The sequence below is a fragment of the Halyomorpha halys genome, unplaced genomic scaffold, assembly GCF_000696795.3.
Source record: "Halyomorpha halys isolate HHAL.00 unplaced genomic scaffold, Hhal_1.1 Scaffold977.1, whole genome shotgun sequence".
NCBI classification, from domain to species: Eukaryota; Metazoa; Arthropoda; class Insecta; order Hemiptera; family Pentatomidae; genus Halyomorpha; species Halyomorpha halys.
Window position 1 is genome coordinate 461,086 of NW_027116440.1, and position 11,765 is coordinate 472,850.

Consider the following 11,765-nt stretch of genomic DNA (forward strand, 5'->3'; position numbering starts at 1 on the left):
AAACACTCTAGAATCAAAATAAACAACGAACAAACGAAAAACGACAGGACTTTTTGAATGCCCTGGTATTTTGTACATTGTGAGTTTTTCTGCACAAAATTGTAGGTTTTACTTTTTTTGAACTAAATTTGGATTTTTGTAGCACAAAATTTAATGCTTGAATTAAATTTCTCATATTATACCCAAGTAGGTGTCATGTCAATATCTACTCATTTTATTATTGTTTTCATTATTTAATTTATAGTTTATAATTGACAAATTTGAGGTAAAGCAATGCTTTGATCAACATATGAATTGTCCAATTTAACCTAGGAAAAAATAAGAAGTAAACACAAGTGGCAAATGTTCTGGGAATAGTATTAACCAGTGGTTTTGGGTAACTATGAACAAATCTCTCTGGAATAAGCTTGTTATAGAGAACGCCCAATGTTATTGTTTTTAACTAGGATTCCCAGTCTGCTTCTGGCCCTAGTGAATCAGTTGATGATTATGGCTTTGTTGTGGGAATTTTTTATATCCTATTATATTATATTATCTATGTATATTATTTTGAAGATAAATTAAACAAAAAATCATTTGGTGTGAACAATAAGAATGTCTATACATTACTAATTAAACTTTTTAAAGTTTTCCAACACTAAGTTATTATTTATTAGTTTTTGGTTAATGATATATTTGGATGTAAACACATAATCAAAAAGCTATGCAGAAGAATATGCAATATTAAATTTGAGGGTAAATTAAAATGAGAATTTGCTTGGAAGAATATTTAAAAAAATTCCTTTCTACATAGAGCCTTGCATATTTTAACTACAACTTGAAAATTTAATTCCAGTCGTTATTATAGAAACATAAAATCAATTAATACCATTAACTTGTATTAATGTTGGTGTAAATATAGAGAGCATTAAGAGAGTTTAATTTGATTCAAACAAGGTTTGGTAAATGTTCCATGTATAAAACAATAAAGTTGATTATTGCTGGATTTGGGTGTTTTATACACATTTTGAGTTTTTATTATACAATTTTGCACATTTTGGGTTTATTACTGCACATTTTTCTATTTTTTACTAATCTTCAAACGATGCATGTTAAAGTTTCAATGGTTATGATGGCAAAACTACATAAATTGGAGTTCCAATTTCTTCCCCACTCTTCCAGTTTTCTCATCCTGTATTCTGGAGTGAAACTGGAGTTTTTTTGTAGGTGTTGATGATTCATTCAATAAAAAAGATGAGGAGAAGATGGTTGGGGGTGCGGTCAATGAAACACAAATAAGTATGACTAACTTATTTTAATGTGCCGACGTTTCGGCTAGAGTTTCTAGCCTTCTTCAGGGCTGCTTGCTGAAAAGTTGAGCGCCTAAACATGATTAGGCGCTCAACTTTTCAGCAAGCAGCCCTGAAGAAGGCTAGAAACTCTAGCCGAAACGTCGGCACATTAAAATAAGTTAGTCATACTTATTTGTGTTTCATTGACCGCACCCCCAACCATCTTCTCCTCATTTATCATCCACGGTCAACTATCTCTCATAACAATAAAAAAGATATCCAAAAGTCATAGAAGTGTTAGAATAAATACATCACTTTTAAAAAAGTAATATGTTAATGACTAAAGCTGTAGTTTGTAAAAAAAAAAAAAGGTCAACAATAACAATATACGAATAAACTAACATGTTCTTTGAAAATCAACTCTTAAAATAATGCATATTAATACAGACACACTTATTGTTTATCAGGTATATCAGTCTTAAAATTTAAATATTCTTAAGATGATGTCACAATCCAAAAAGAAACATTTTGTAGGACTTCTACTCAGCTGTTTTAGTTCACTTGTCAAAAGGGGGTCAATAATTTTAAGAAAAAAAATTATATTTTTATTTGAAACTAATCATTGACTGGATATGAGTTAATACTAAAACTACTAATACTACCTATTCCTCTAGAAATCTACTGGAAATCTAAAAATAAAAATACACGAATTCAAGAAGAGAGATTAAGCTCTATGTCATGGGCAAAAATAAATAAATATTTGTATAAAAGTGAAAAAAGAAGGAAGAGTACTTAACAATTACCTCTATCTTGATTTTTTTCTAATAAACTGTTTCGTTCTGCTAATCTTTTTTGCAATGCCAACTGAACCAAATCCCTTTGCTCTGTAAGCAACTTTACTTTAAACCTCACCATTTCTAGTTCTCTTTTTACAGCTAGAATTTGACCTGGATCTGCCTTTGGAGGAGTCTTTTTGCTAAGTAGTTTTCGTAGAGTTGCACTCCCTCTAGTATTACCAGGGTTTTGATGAGTAGAAGCAAATAAACCCTCAGAAATTTGATGTTGAAGCACGGATGTTTCATGAGATTCTTTTTTAATGGAATGTTGTAATGACTGAAGCCTATAAAAAAACAAAGCAAAGTATAAAAGAAAAATGATTAAATCTAGGTCCTAAAAATTACTTAATTTATTTTATTTTTTTATTGTATTTAGATAAACAGAGTTACAAAGATTCAAAACAAAAAAAATCTAACAATAACTTTGATAGGTTAAATAGATTAAAAAAGCGTAACCTTGACCTATTGTTTGAATATGTTACATTAATTATTTTATGAAAATGAATGATAAATTAATTAGCAGTATCTTCAAATAATACCCTAGATTAACATTACAACTATGCTCAATAAATGAAGACAACTCCTTCATATTTAAATGGATGAATACACAACATCCCAAAGCTCCATCAGCCCTCAGAAACAGAAGAAATAATAGATACTTATAGTTAACTCTGAGCTTTTTCATATAAAACATAGCCTATGTCCGTTCTTACAAAAATAAATGGAATTCCAAGGGAACTAGACCAAATACATGAACTTCTTCTTCTTTAGTGCCTCTCAGTGTACAGGAGCATTCAGCCAGGAATTCCACTCTTCTCCATTTCTCGCTAGGTTCTTCGCCTGGCGGATGTCCTTTCCCCTCGCCCTGCAGAGTCACTCAATGGAGTCTAGATATGACATCCTAGGGCAGCCCCTAGGTCTTCTACCATCTAGGACATATTCCTTAGTCTTTAGAGAATCTCTGTGGTCGTCCATCCTAATAACATGGCCGAACCACTTCAGCTGTCGAGTTTCCAGGATCTCTTTCAGTGGGGCTATCTGCAACTCCTGACGAATCCTTTCATTGCGAATTCAGTCCCTCTCTGTTTTTCCAACTGTTCTTCACAAAAAATTTCATTTTGGCAGCAGTGATTCTTCTCTTCTGTTGGTCTGTTATTATCCAACTCTCGACTCCATACCAAAGTATGGGCAGATATACAGTCTTGAAGATGTGTAGCTTGACATCTTTGCCCACTTCTCTCTTCCCTAGGTGTTACATATCTGGTAGTAAACTGCATTTCCCTTGCTAATCCCATTAGATATTTCTGAGTCTACCTTCCCAGATCGGTCTATCATTGTACTGTACTCAGGTGTGTGAAGTCTGTCACCACTTCTAATTCATCTCTATTACAGTATATGTGGATATCCTCCTTCTTTCTTCCAACTTGTAGAATCTTACTTGGTATTTATAATCAATCCTTTTTGTTGGAGCTCTTCATACCATTCCCATAATTGCCAGTTACAACTCTTCCACTGAGTCTGCAATCAATACCATGTCGTTGGTGTAGATGAGAAGCTGTATCACTACAGGATTAAGATTCCTTCGTCCCAGGAATGTCCTGTCCATTCTTCTCTCACAAATGGATGCCACTTCATCCATGTAAAACAAGCTTAGGCTGTCTCCTAGTTTGACCCTCTTTACAATATTGAAATTATTTGATTCTAGCCCGTTCAGCCTGACTATTCCTTCGGGCTCTTGATATATAGATTTAATCGCCTCTGTTAGGTTTCTTGGCATGTTCTTCACTCTGAGAGCTTCTCATATTTTATCTCGTGTTATCTTTTTTTCATTCCTTGCTTTCTGAAAAAGGACCTGCAATGCTTGCACCAGCTCAGGACCGCCATTCTTTATTAATTCATCTACTATACCATCCCGTCCTGGCGCTTTTCTTTTTCTCATTATTTAAATGGCTCTCTCTGCTTCTTCTTCCTCAATCACCTCGTCATACTCTTCCTCATTCCAGTTTCCATTTCCGTTGGCTGAATGGTGATCATAAATACCAAATCGATACAATGTAATGATGTTATTAGACCTCCAATACAGTTTTGTCTTCCGTGACCACTTTTCCTTCCTCACTCTTCATGTTCCTCACTGCTTTGCTTTTACGTCCGCTTGGTGCTTTAATTTTTTTTCCAGAAAATCCTGATGTTTTGCCGATGATCCTGATCAAACGTCCTTCCAAGTTCTTCCCAAGATTTCTGTTTTACCACTCTTATTGCTTCCTTTTTCTTGTTCCGGGTCAACATGTATGCTTGCCATTTCACTGGAGTTTTGTCCCGACAGTATCCCTTCCAGCTGTTTTCTTTTACAATACTTGTACTCCCAGTCCTTCGCTCCACCATAATGTACGTTTATCTTTCATGCAAATCATAAATACATGGAAAATACTTTTAAAAACATGGGTATAAATTTTGATTTTCTTGAAAAACCCTAAGGTTGATTTAATTTCCTTTAAATGTTAAATATTAGTAGTTGTACACTTAATATATAAGAAAATTAATAACAATTGATGTTAAACAAAAATTATGCTTTATGTATATAAAAATTTTTATTTTTTGTTCTTAGAAAAATAATTAGGTAAATCACTCACTCTAGGAATTTTCCAATATAGCTCCAATAATTCAAGAATTTCCATGAAATATTGCTATTTTGTTTTATTCTGAATTACCCCATCATTTTCTCAGTAACTCTGTTTACTTTATATGGGGATGATGACAGTAGTAAGAGACATTAAGTCATTGTGAAGCAATGTATAAGGATAAAAACGATTTACCTCCCTCACGAATCAAATATATTCACCCATTCTCAACAGACATCTCCATTTAAGACAAAATAATCTCTATAACTATTGATTATATAGAGGTTTCACAGTTGTTTTGTTTATTAATTTAATTATTGGAAAGCACTTCTCCAAAATTGAGGATGGGTGTGCGATAATTTACAAACAATGTTATAAATATAAAATTGAAACCAGAGCCTGGATTTTTATGCAATTTCATATTTTGCTTCCATCCATTTTTTAAACAGCTAATTCATTAAACTGAATTAATGTACTTCATGTCGCAATTAAACAAATTCCATTTTGTATATTCGACGATATAATAGATATTTTGATAAGTAAAATGAAGAAAAAAAAACAAATAAAAATTAAATACACAATATTGGATATGAAATTCCATATTACAATTGTAAATATATTTTTAATAAACAAAACAATAAAAAATAACTACCTGCAGTAATTGAATTCCTAAAGTATGAATTTTAGTTTGTTGCTTGCTTTGTTTAGCAGTAGTAATATTTATTATTATTTAAAACTCCATAAGTTGATAATAACCCGATAATTTTAGGTGCATATAAATTTGTACCTATCACCATTTTTGATTATTAGAAACATTGTTTTATAATTACACAAATATTTTATAATGTATCAAATTAATCATAATGCAAGATATGACATTTAATTAATGCCGATTGGTTTTTAAATACAATCATTACAAATTTTCTATTGTTACTAATTGTAAGTTTCTACTACATTCATATTTTATATTTTAAAAAGTGTCTCACATCATGTTTTTATCACTTAACATACATATTTTTAACAAATTTATATACTCAATGTTTCATATTAGTAAAGATGTGGTTATTTTCATATTCATTTGCTTGTTTGTGTAATTTTCAATCCAATTCATTTCTTAGTTCAAAACTTATTGCAGGAACATTAGTAGTATATTTAAATATTTTAGTTATCTTAGCATATTAGGAGTTATTTTGATACATATTTTATGTAGTTTTTTTTTTAAGCATTTCGCCCATTCTAAGGTTTACTCCATAAAAATTCAGGCTTTGGTTAAAACCTATACTATAATATTTACTGCTATGATAGGATCATAGCAATTGACTTCCTCTTTTAACGCTCACTCAAAGTATAAAAGTACTCGACAGATCCTTTACTGCTGATCTCGACCAATCACATTATAGAGTCAGGTTATAACTAACAACTATTGTCAATTATTTTTTCATTGCTATCAAGTGAATACATGTCCACCTACAATGTTGGGAATTACTATGGCATGGGAACTAGTACCCAAACATCAAAAATTGTTAGATTGGAAAATCATTGTTTCAATTTACATCTTAGAAAGATCATTGCCCAAACCAAAATCTTATTCAGCATTACTTTCTTTACAATCAAATTGTCATGTAAAATGGGATGAAAATCAAATGAATTAAGGTATCATTAAAGATAGAAATTTGGCATTACCAACATAGATACACACAATCTTATAACATACATCATAAAAAAAAAGGTTTAAGAGGTTGATAAGTAGATGAAGTTTATATACCATATATAAAAAGTAATTGAGTAATTATGTGGTGAAGGGAACTAAGTAAAAAAAGTATTTTTTTTTTAACAGGTAATGTTATCATTTTTAACTCATGTAGTTCCTTTCTCAAGATCCTGTACAGGGCTCAAAATATTGTTAACCCTTTAACTGCTCCAGCCACATAAATGCGGGCAGTGATGTCTGTACTTCCACCAATCCAGCCACTTATTTGGGGTAGTTAAATCTGTGTCAATTTTTATTTTAATCACCACTTTATTTTTTCTATATCTGATTTTTTATTACTAAATTTTTATATTTAAGGGAGAAAAAGAATAGTATTGAATCAGTTTAGCATATATGGGACATTATCTCAACTTTCTTCATATATATATATATTAACCATATTAACTCATTATTTAAACTGTTTTATTATTAATGGCAAATAAAAATATGGTTTTATAAATAATCATTATAAAATTTCTTAACCTTCACACTAATTTTTAAATATTTTAGTCTTTATGTCTCAATCTATGTTTTGTAAAATAAATGAAAAGCCTATTAGTTTTTTCTAGGACCTCCTACATTTAAAATTTCTCACTAGGTAGAATTGGTTTAAACTTAGTGTATTTATTCTGATACTTTTCCAGGCAGAGTTCTAGGTTTACCCGGATGGGGCTTTTTACTTTGAAATTTATCAAAAGAAAATAACTATTAAATTTTTGTTATGAAAAAATAATATTTATTTAAATAACATTACAACCCGGCATAACTGGGGCATTTCGCACAACACCAACTAAGGCATTGGAAATCCTACTTTCCCTAATACCTCTCTACTTATTGATTAAAGAGGAAGTGGTATTAGCCTATCTAAGAATGAAAGAAAATAGACAGTGGAAAGAGACAGGAGAAGTTACTGATCACGCGACAATAGCTAAAGTGGTGGAAAGCGAGCTACCAATACTACCACTCACCACTTCTGGATAAAACACCCGCTCTAGACACTAAGATTAGCTACCTACACCCAAAGTTAGAGGATTGGGTACAGGTTTTAGTGGAAACCCCAGGGAAGTATCTGCCCTGTTTCAATGATCGATCAAGAACGGATCCGACAGGACTAACGGGGGCAGGGATTTACATAGAAGAATTAGGTATAGAACTAAGCTTCCCACTAGGCAAACACTCAACTGTCTTTCAGGCAGAAGTGTTTGCCATCTTGTCAGCAGCTTTATGCCCTGAAGCTGTGATAGGACTGGCATCACCATCTTTTCAGATAGTCTGTCTGCCCTTCAAGCCTAGGAGTCACCTCTAATTTGGTAAGAGAGTGTAAACTAGCCTTAGAATCATAAGCGTGCTTAAAGAAGCTTCAGCTTGTGTGGGATTCCAGGACACGAGGGAATCACAGGTAATGCAAAAGCTGATCAGCTTGCTAGAATTGGGGCTGATCACCCTCCTATAGGACAAAAACCATTCCTAGGTATTTCTACAAGGCATCAGAGAAAAGTAGTTCTTGACTGGACATGAAAGAAAGCAGGTAAGGAGTGGAGGGAGTGTATAGGGCTGAGACTGGCCAAGATTTTAATAACTAAACCCTCTACTTCTAAACTAAACAGAAACAAACCGATTATTAATAGGAGTTCTTACAGGTCACTGCAGACTTAAAAGACATCTTAAGATATGTGGAGTAGTCCATGATGAAACCTGCTGCTTTTGCAGACAGGCCCCAGAGACTGTCTTACATTACATAGCAGATTATGGTAGGTATGTGTCACTAAGATACAGACTTTTAGGCTCTGAAACAATTACAGGAAAAGAGGCTTCCTCTATAGATTGGGAATCACTTTTGAATTTCATTAGAAAATCAAAAAGGTTCGATATAGATGAATAAGATATATTAAAGAGCCATTCCATTGGGTTGTCTTGGGGATGGCAAAAAGGACCAATAGGCCCACTTGCCGGACTTGTTCCTTCCACCATTTTTTTTAAAATTAAAAATAAAGTGTTTAGCTGTACAAGAGGCTTGTCCAAAAGAAATATGAGAAAATAAAATTAAAAAAAAAAAAAAGAAGCTATTCTATAAGTAAGGATAAACTATTGACGAAAAGCAGCTGCAAAATTATTTCATACTTATGATGCATTAGTCCTATCACTCCCAGTCACATCTACAGACCCACCATCCTAGGGCTGCCTTCAGCGGTTAAAGGGTTAATGATATAATTACATTGTTCTTTTTCATCACCATGAGTTTGTCCAAATGATAAGATTGTGTGATAAGAAATCAATTTTTTTTTATATAGTTCCTTTTAACACTGGATGATTGAATTGTGAAACTTTGAATTTAAACAAATATAACTACCATTTTATTTCTCACAGCAGCTCCTACAATCAATATGGTTCCATTAACAGTTAGCTATATTTCTATAATGAATTTAATAGCCCACAAATTTTTAAGAAGAAATGACTAATACAAATAGTTCTTAATTTAAGAGAAATTTGAAAAAACAAAAAATTGTATGGAAGCCTGATTTAGATCAAAATACCTCAAAAGTAAATCAACTGAGTAGCTAGGCTTGACATTTATAGCATCTAATTGAATTGATAGTGTTCTTGGGGTAACTGGATGAGGATTAAGAAAACAATGGGGAGCTGTAAAATATCCACCATGCATATGAAGTATTAAAGAGTTAGGATAAAATGAAGAAGAATCAGTACAGCTCAGCCTAGGGCCAATGTAAACCAATCCACTAAAGTAAATTCCCCATACAGTGATTACACTATCGACATCATCTGGGATATGAACCCACAGTCGTATCACAACACCTGAAACATTAATCAGATTAACATAGGGAACTCAATGACAGAAAATTATAATTGTAAAAAAAAATTACCATTAGCTGAGCCATATAGTTTATTTAATTCTATTTCAGCCCATTTGGGGTTTTCACTTTCTAGTTGTTCACTGGTGTACAGTGGAGAAGACATGGCTGTTAAATGAAGAGTATAATAGTAATAAAATTTTTTAGTTTTTTTCAACTCCATCATTTCAACTTTGACATGAATATTGTATGCTATAACCTGAATCAAATTCCTCAATCTTTGCTAGAAAATAATTATAATAATTAAATAAAAATGCTAAAAAAATCAAATTAGATATATTAACAGTTATTTACCTGTTGAGTGACAAGTGGAATCCATTCTTTCCACCTAAGGACACTTCTTTCTGTTACTGAAGACATTGTTTATAGAACCATATAAAGAAATTGACAACAAAAAATCATCACATATCACTACTGATAATGTTATCACAAAGTCATTCCAACAGCAGTATTTATTAAATAAGTGATTTAGTGGAAGCATTCGGATGAAAACTCAGCCAAATTCAAAAGTTATATTAAATTACTTTTCAAATATTAATTTTAATTTTTGCAAAAATCATAAATAATTTCAATTCAAAATTCTAGGATATTACTACATACATCAATTGTCCCAATGATTTCAGGGAAGTTGAATGTCAAACAAATTTCATAGATCACCTTATCTCTAATCAACCTAATCCTTGAATTAAACAGACAACTTGATCATCTAGTTTTTGAGTAATGCACAAATTCTAACCTCTACTGCAAATACACTGCACAAAACTTAGTGGTTATTTGTCATGCCCTTGCGATAGGAAAAGGCAAATATACTGCCTCTAAGTTAAAGGCTCCCTATTTTTCTTGAAGAATTCGAAGTGTAATTTTTATTTACTGTATATTACCTAGCATAAAACATAAAAGTTTATTGATGGTAATAAATTTACTGATACAGAGAGAGAGCAGTCTGCATACATTTAAAATTTCTTTCCGTTCAGAACTACACTATATATTTATAATATTAAGAGCTATTTATTTTAAATGGATTTCATTTTGTTATAAAAGAAAGAAAATTATATAAATTAAATAATTGTGTCGAAGTGGTTGTGTTAAATTAGTTCTGACTCCAATTGAATATGTTAGTTACTCTCTACGAGAATGCCTCGACAAAGTGTGTTAGGTAGCTGGTTAAGAGATGGTTGAGTTTTACGGGAACTAGCCTTAATCCTTCACGAGATGGAAATTTCGCGTCAGCAGTTGCGAAGGGGTAAGGGCAAGTCCGACGGGAAAGGGCCGTAGGTCTTTGCAGTAAAGTATTTACGCTCGTCATAGTTCGAACCGGAAGCTTGCGAACGGTATTGATCTAAAATATGTGAAGATGGTCAGGGTTGCGGTAATAAAAAGAAGAAATAATTTTAAACTATTTTAATGTCCGACGTTTCGCCCCACATTGCAGGGCTGTACAAAGCGAAAAGTTGAACAGAAGGCGGCAATGAATTGATATAACTTCAGGTACGAACCCTAACTTGGAACTAACAGGAATAGAGTATACGGGTTAGCAATCAGGAACTAGTGAGAAATAAAGTAAATCAGAAGTATTAATTAATAGGTGAAGACTGTGCTGAAGCAGCACATGTGAATTAAGCATTGGCTAAGAAGTACTGAACGACAGGTAGGCTTGGGGTAATCAATCTGCTAAGAAGGCAAAAGCTGGTGAGAAGCGCGGCCTGTAAGAAATTACTTTACTGTGAATCAATATAATCGTCTGTTTCGTTTACTCATTGAAATAATATATTTACAATTATGATAATATTTACATGGTTTATAAATTAAAACATTAAAGTATTTACAATTGTAGCACTAAATCAACGTTACAATATTTAAATAGATATGGGTAGTGTTTTCTGGCGGTAAGCGATGGAAGTGTTGGTTTTTCAGCTCGCTCATAGCTTGCGTCGCTACAATTGTATTCCCTAGATGATTCAGTTTTAATAGTGAACAGAATATCAATCACATATTAAGACAACAAATTAATAATGCTATGAACAACACGCCAGTGGTCTATATTTGAGACTAATTTACTTAAGAAAGACAAAGTAATTCGTGAACAGACATCTAGCGCTCCAATAAGTACCATTCCTTGTCGAATTCCAAGTTCCCAAATATTATTACCGATGAGCAATGACCACTCGGTTCATAGCTTAACAAATTATAAAAGGCAAAGAAATCTCCGAAGTATTAACAAGAATTTAATTCCATTTTCAATTAGTTCTTTAAGTAAAATATAAAATTATGCTTCTTTCATATTACGGATTCTCGAATAATAAATTAGAACAGACAAAGAATATAGCTTTCAACTACTTTGTTCCTTTTTTGACCGCAGCCCTGACCACCTTCTTCGTATTTTAAATTAAATGGTCAACTATAATATATATATATCTCAT

The 11,765-nt window shown here is 32.3% G+C and overlaps 1 protein-coding gene across 1 annotated transcript in view; it reads right to left on the minus strand.

Annotated features, from left to right (window-relative positions):
- The window catches only part of Uvrag (UV-resistance associated gene), a 20,404-nt gene extending 10,171 nt beyond the window's left edge, over positions 1 to 10,233 (minus strand). Inside the window, exons 1-4 of the mRNA XM_014431497.3 lie at positions 9,640 to 10,233; positions 9,358 to 9,568; positions 9,010 to 9,289; positions 2,075 to 2,391 (exon numbers count right to left, since the gene is read on the minus strand). Coding sequence (XP_014286983.1) covers positions 2,075 to 2,391; positions 9,010 to 9,289; positions 9,358 to 9,568; positions 9,640 to 9,705 — 874 coding nt within the window. The 5' untranslated portion in view covers positions 9,706 to 10,233. The remainder of the gene's footprint in view (positions 1 to 2,074; positions 2,392 to 9,009; positions 9,290 to 9,357; positions 9,569 to 9,639) is intronic.
- Between the last annotated feature and the right edge of the window lie 1,532 nt (positions 10,234 to 11,765).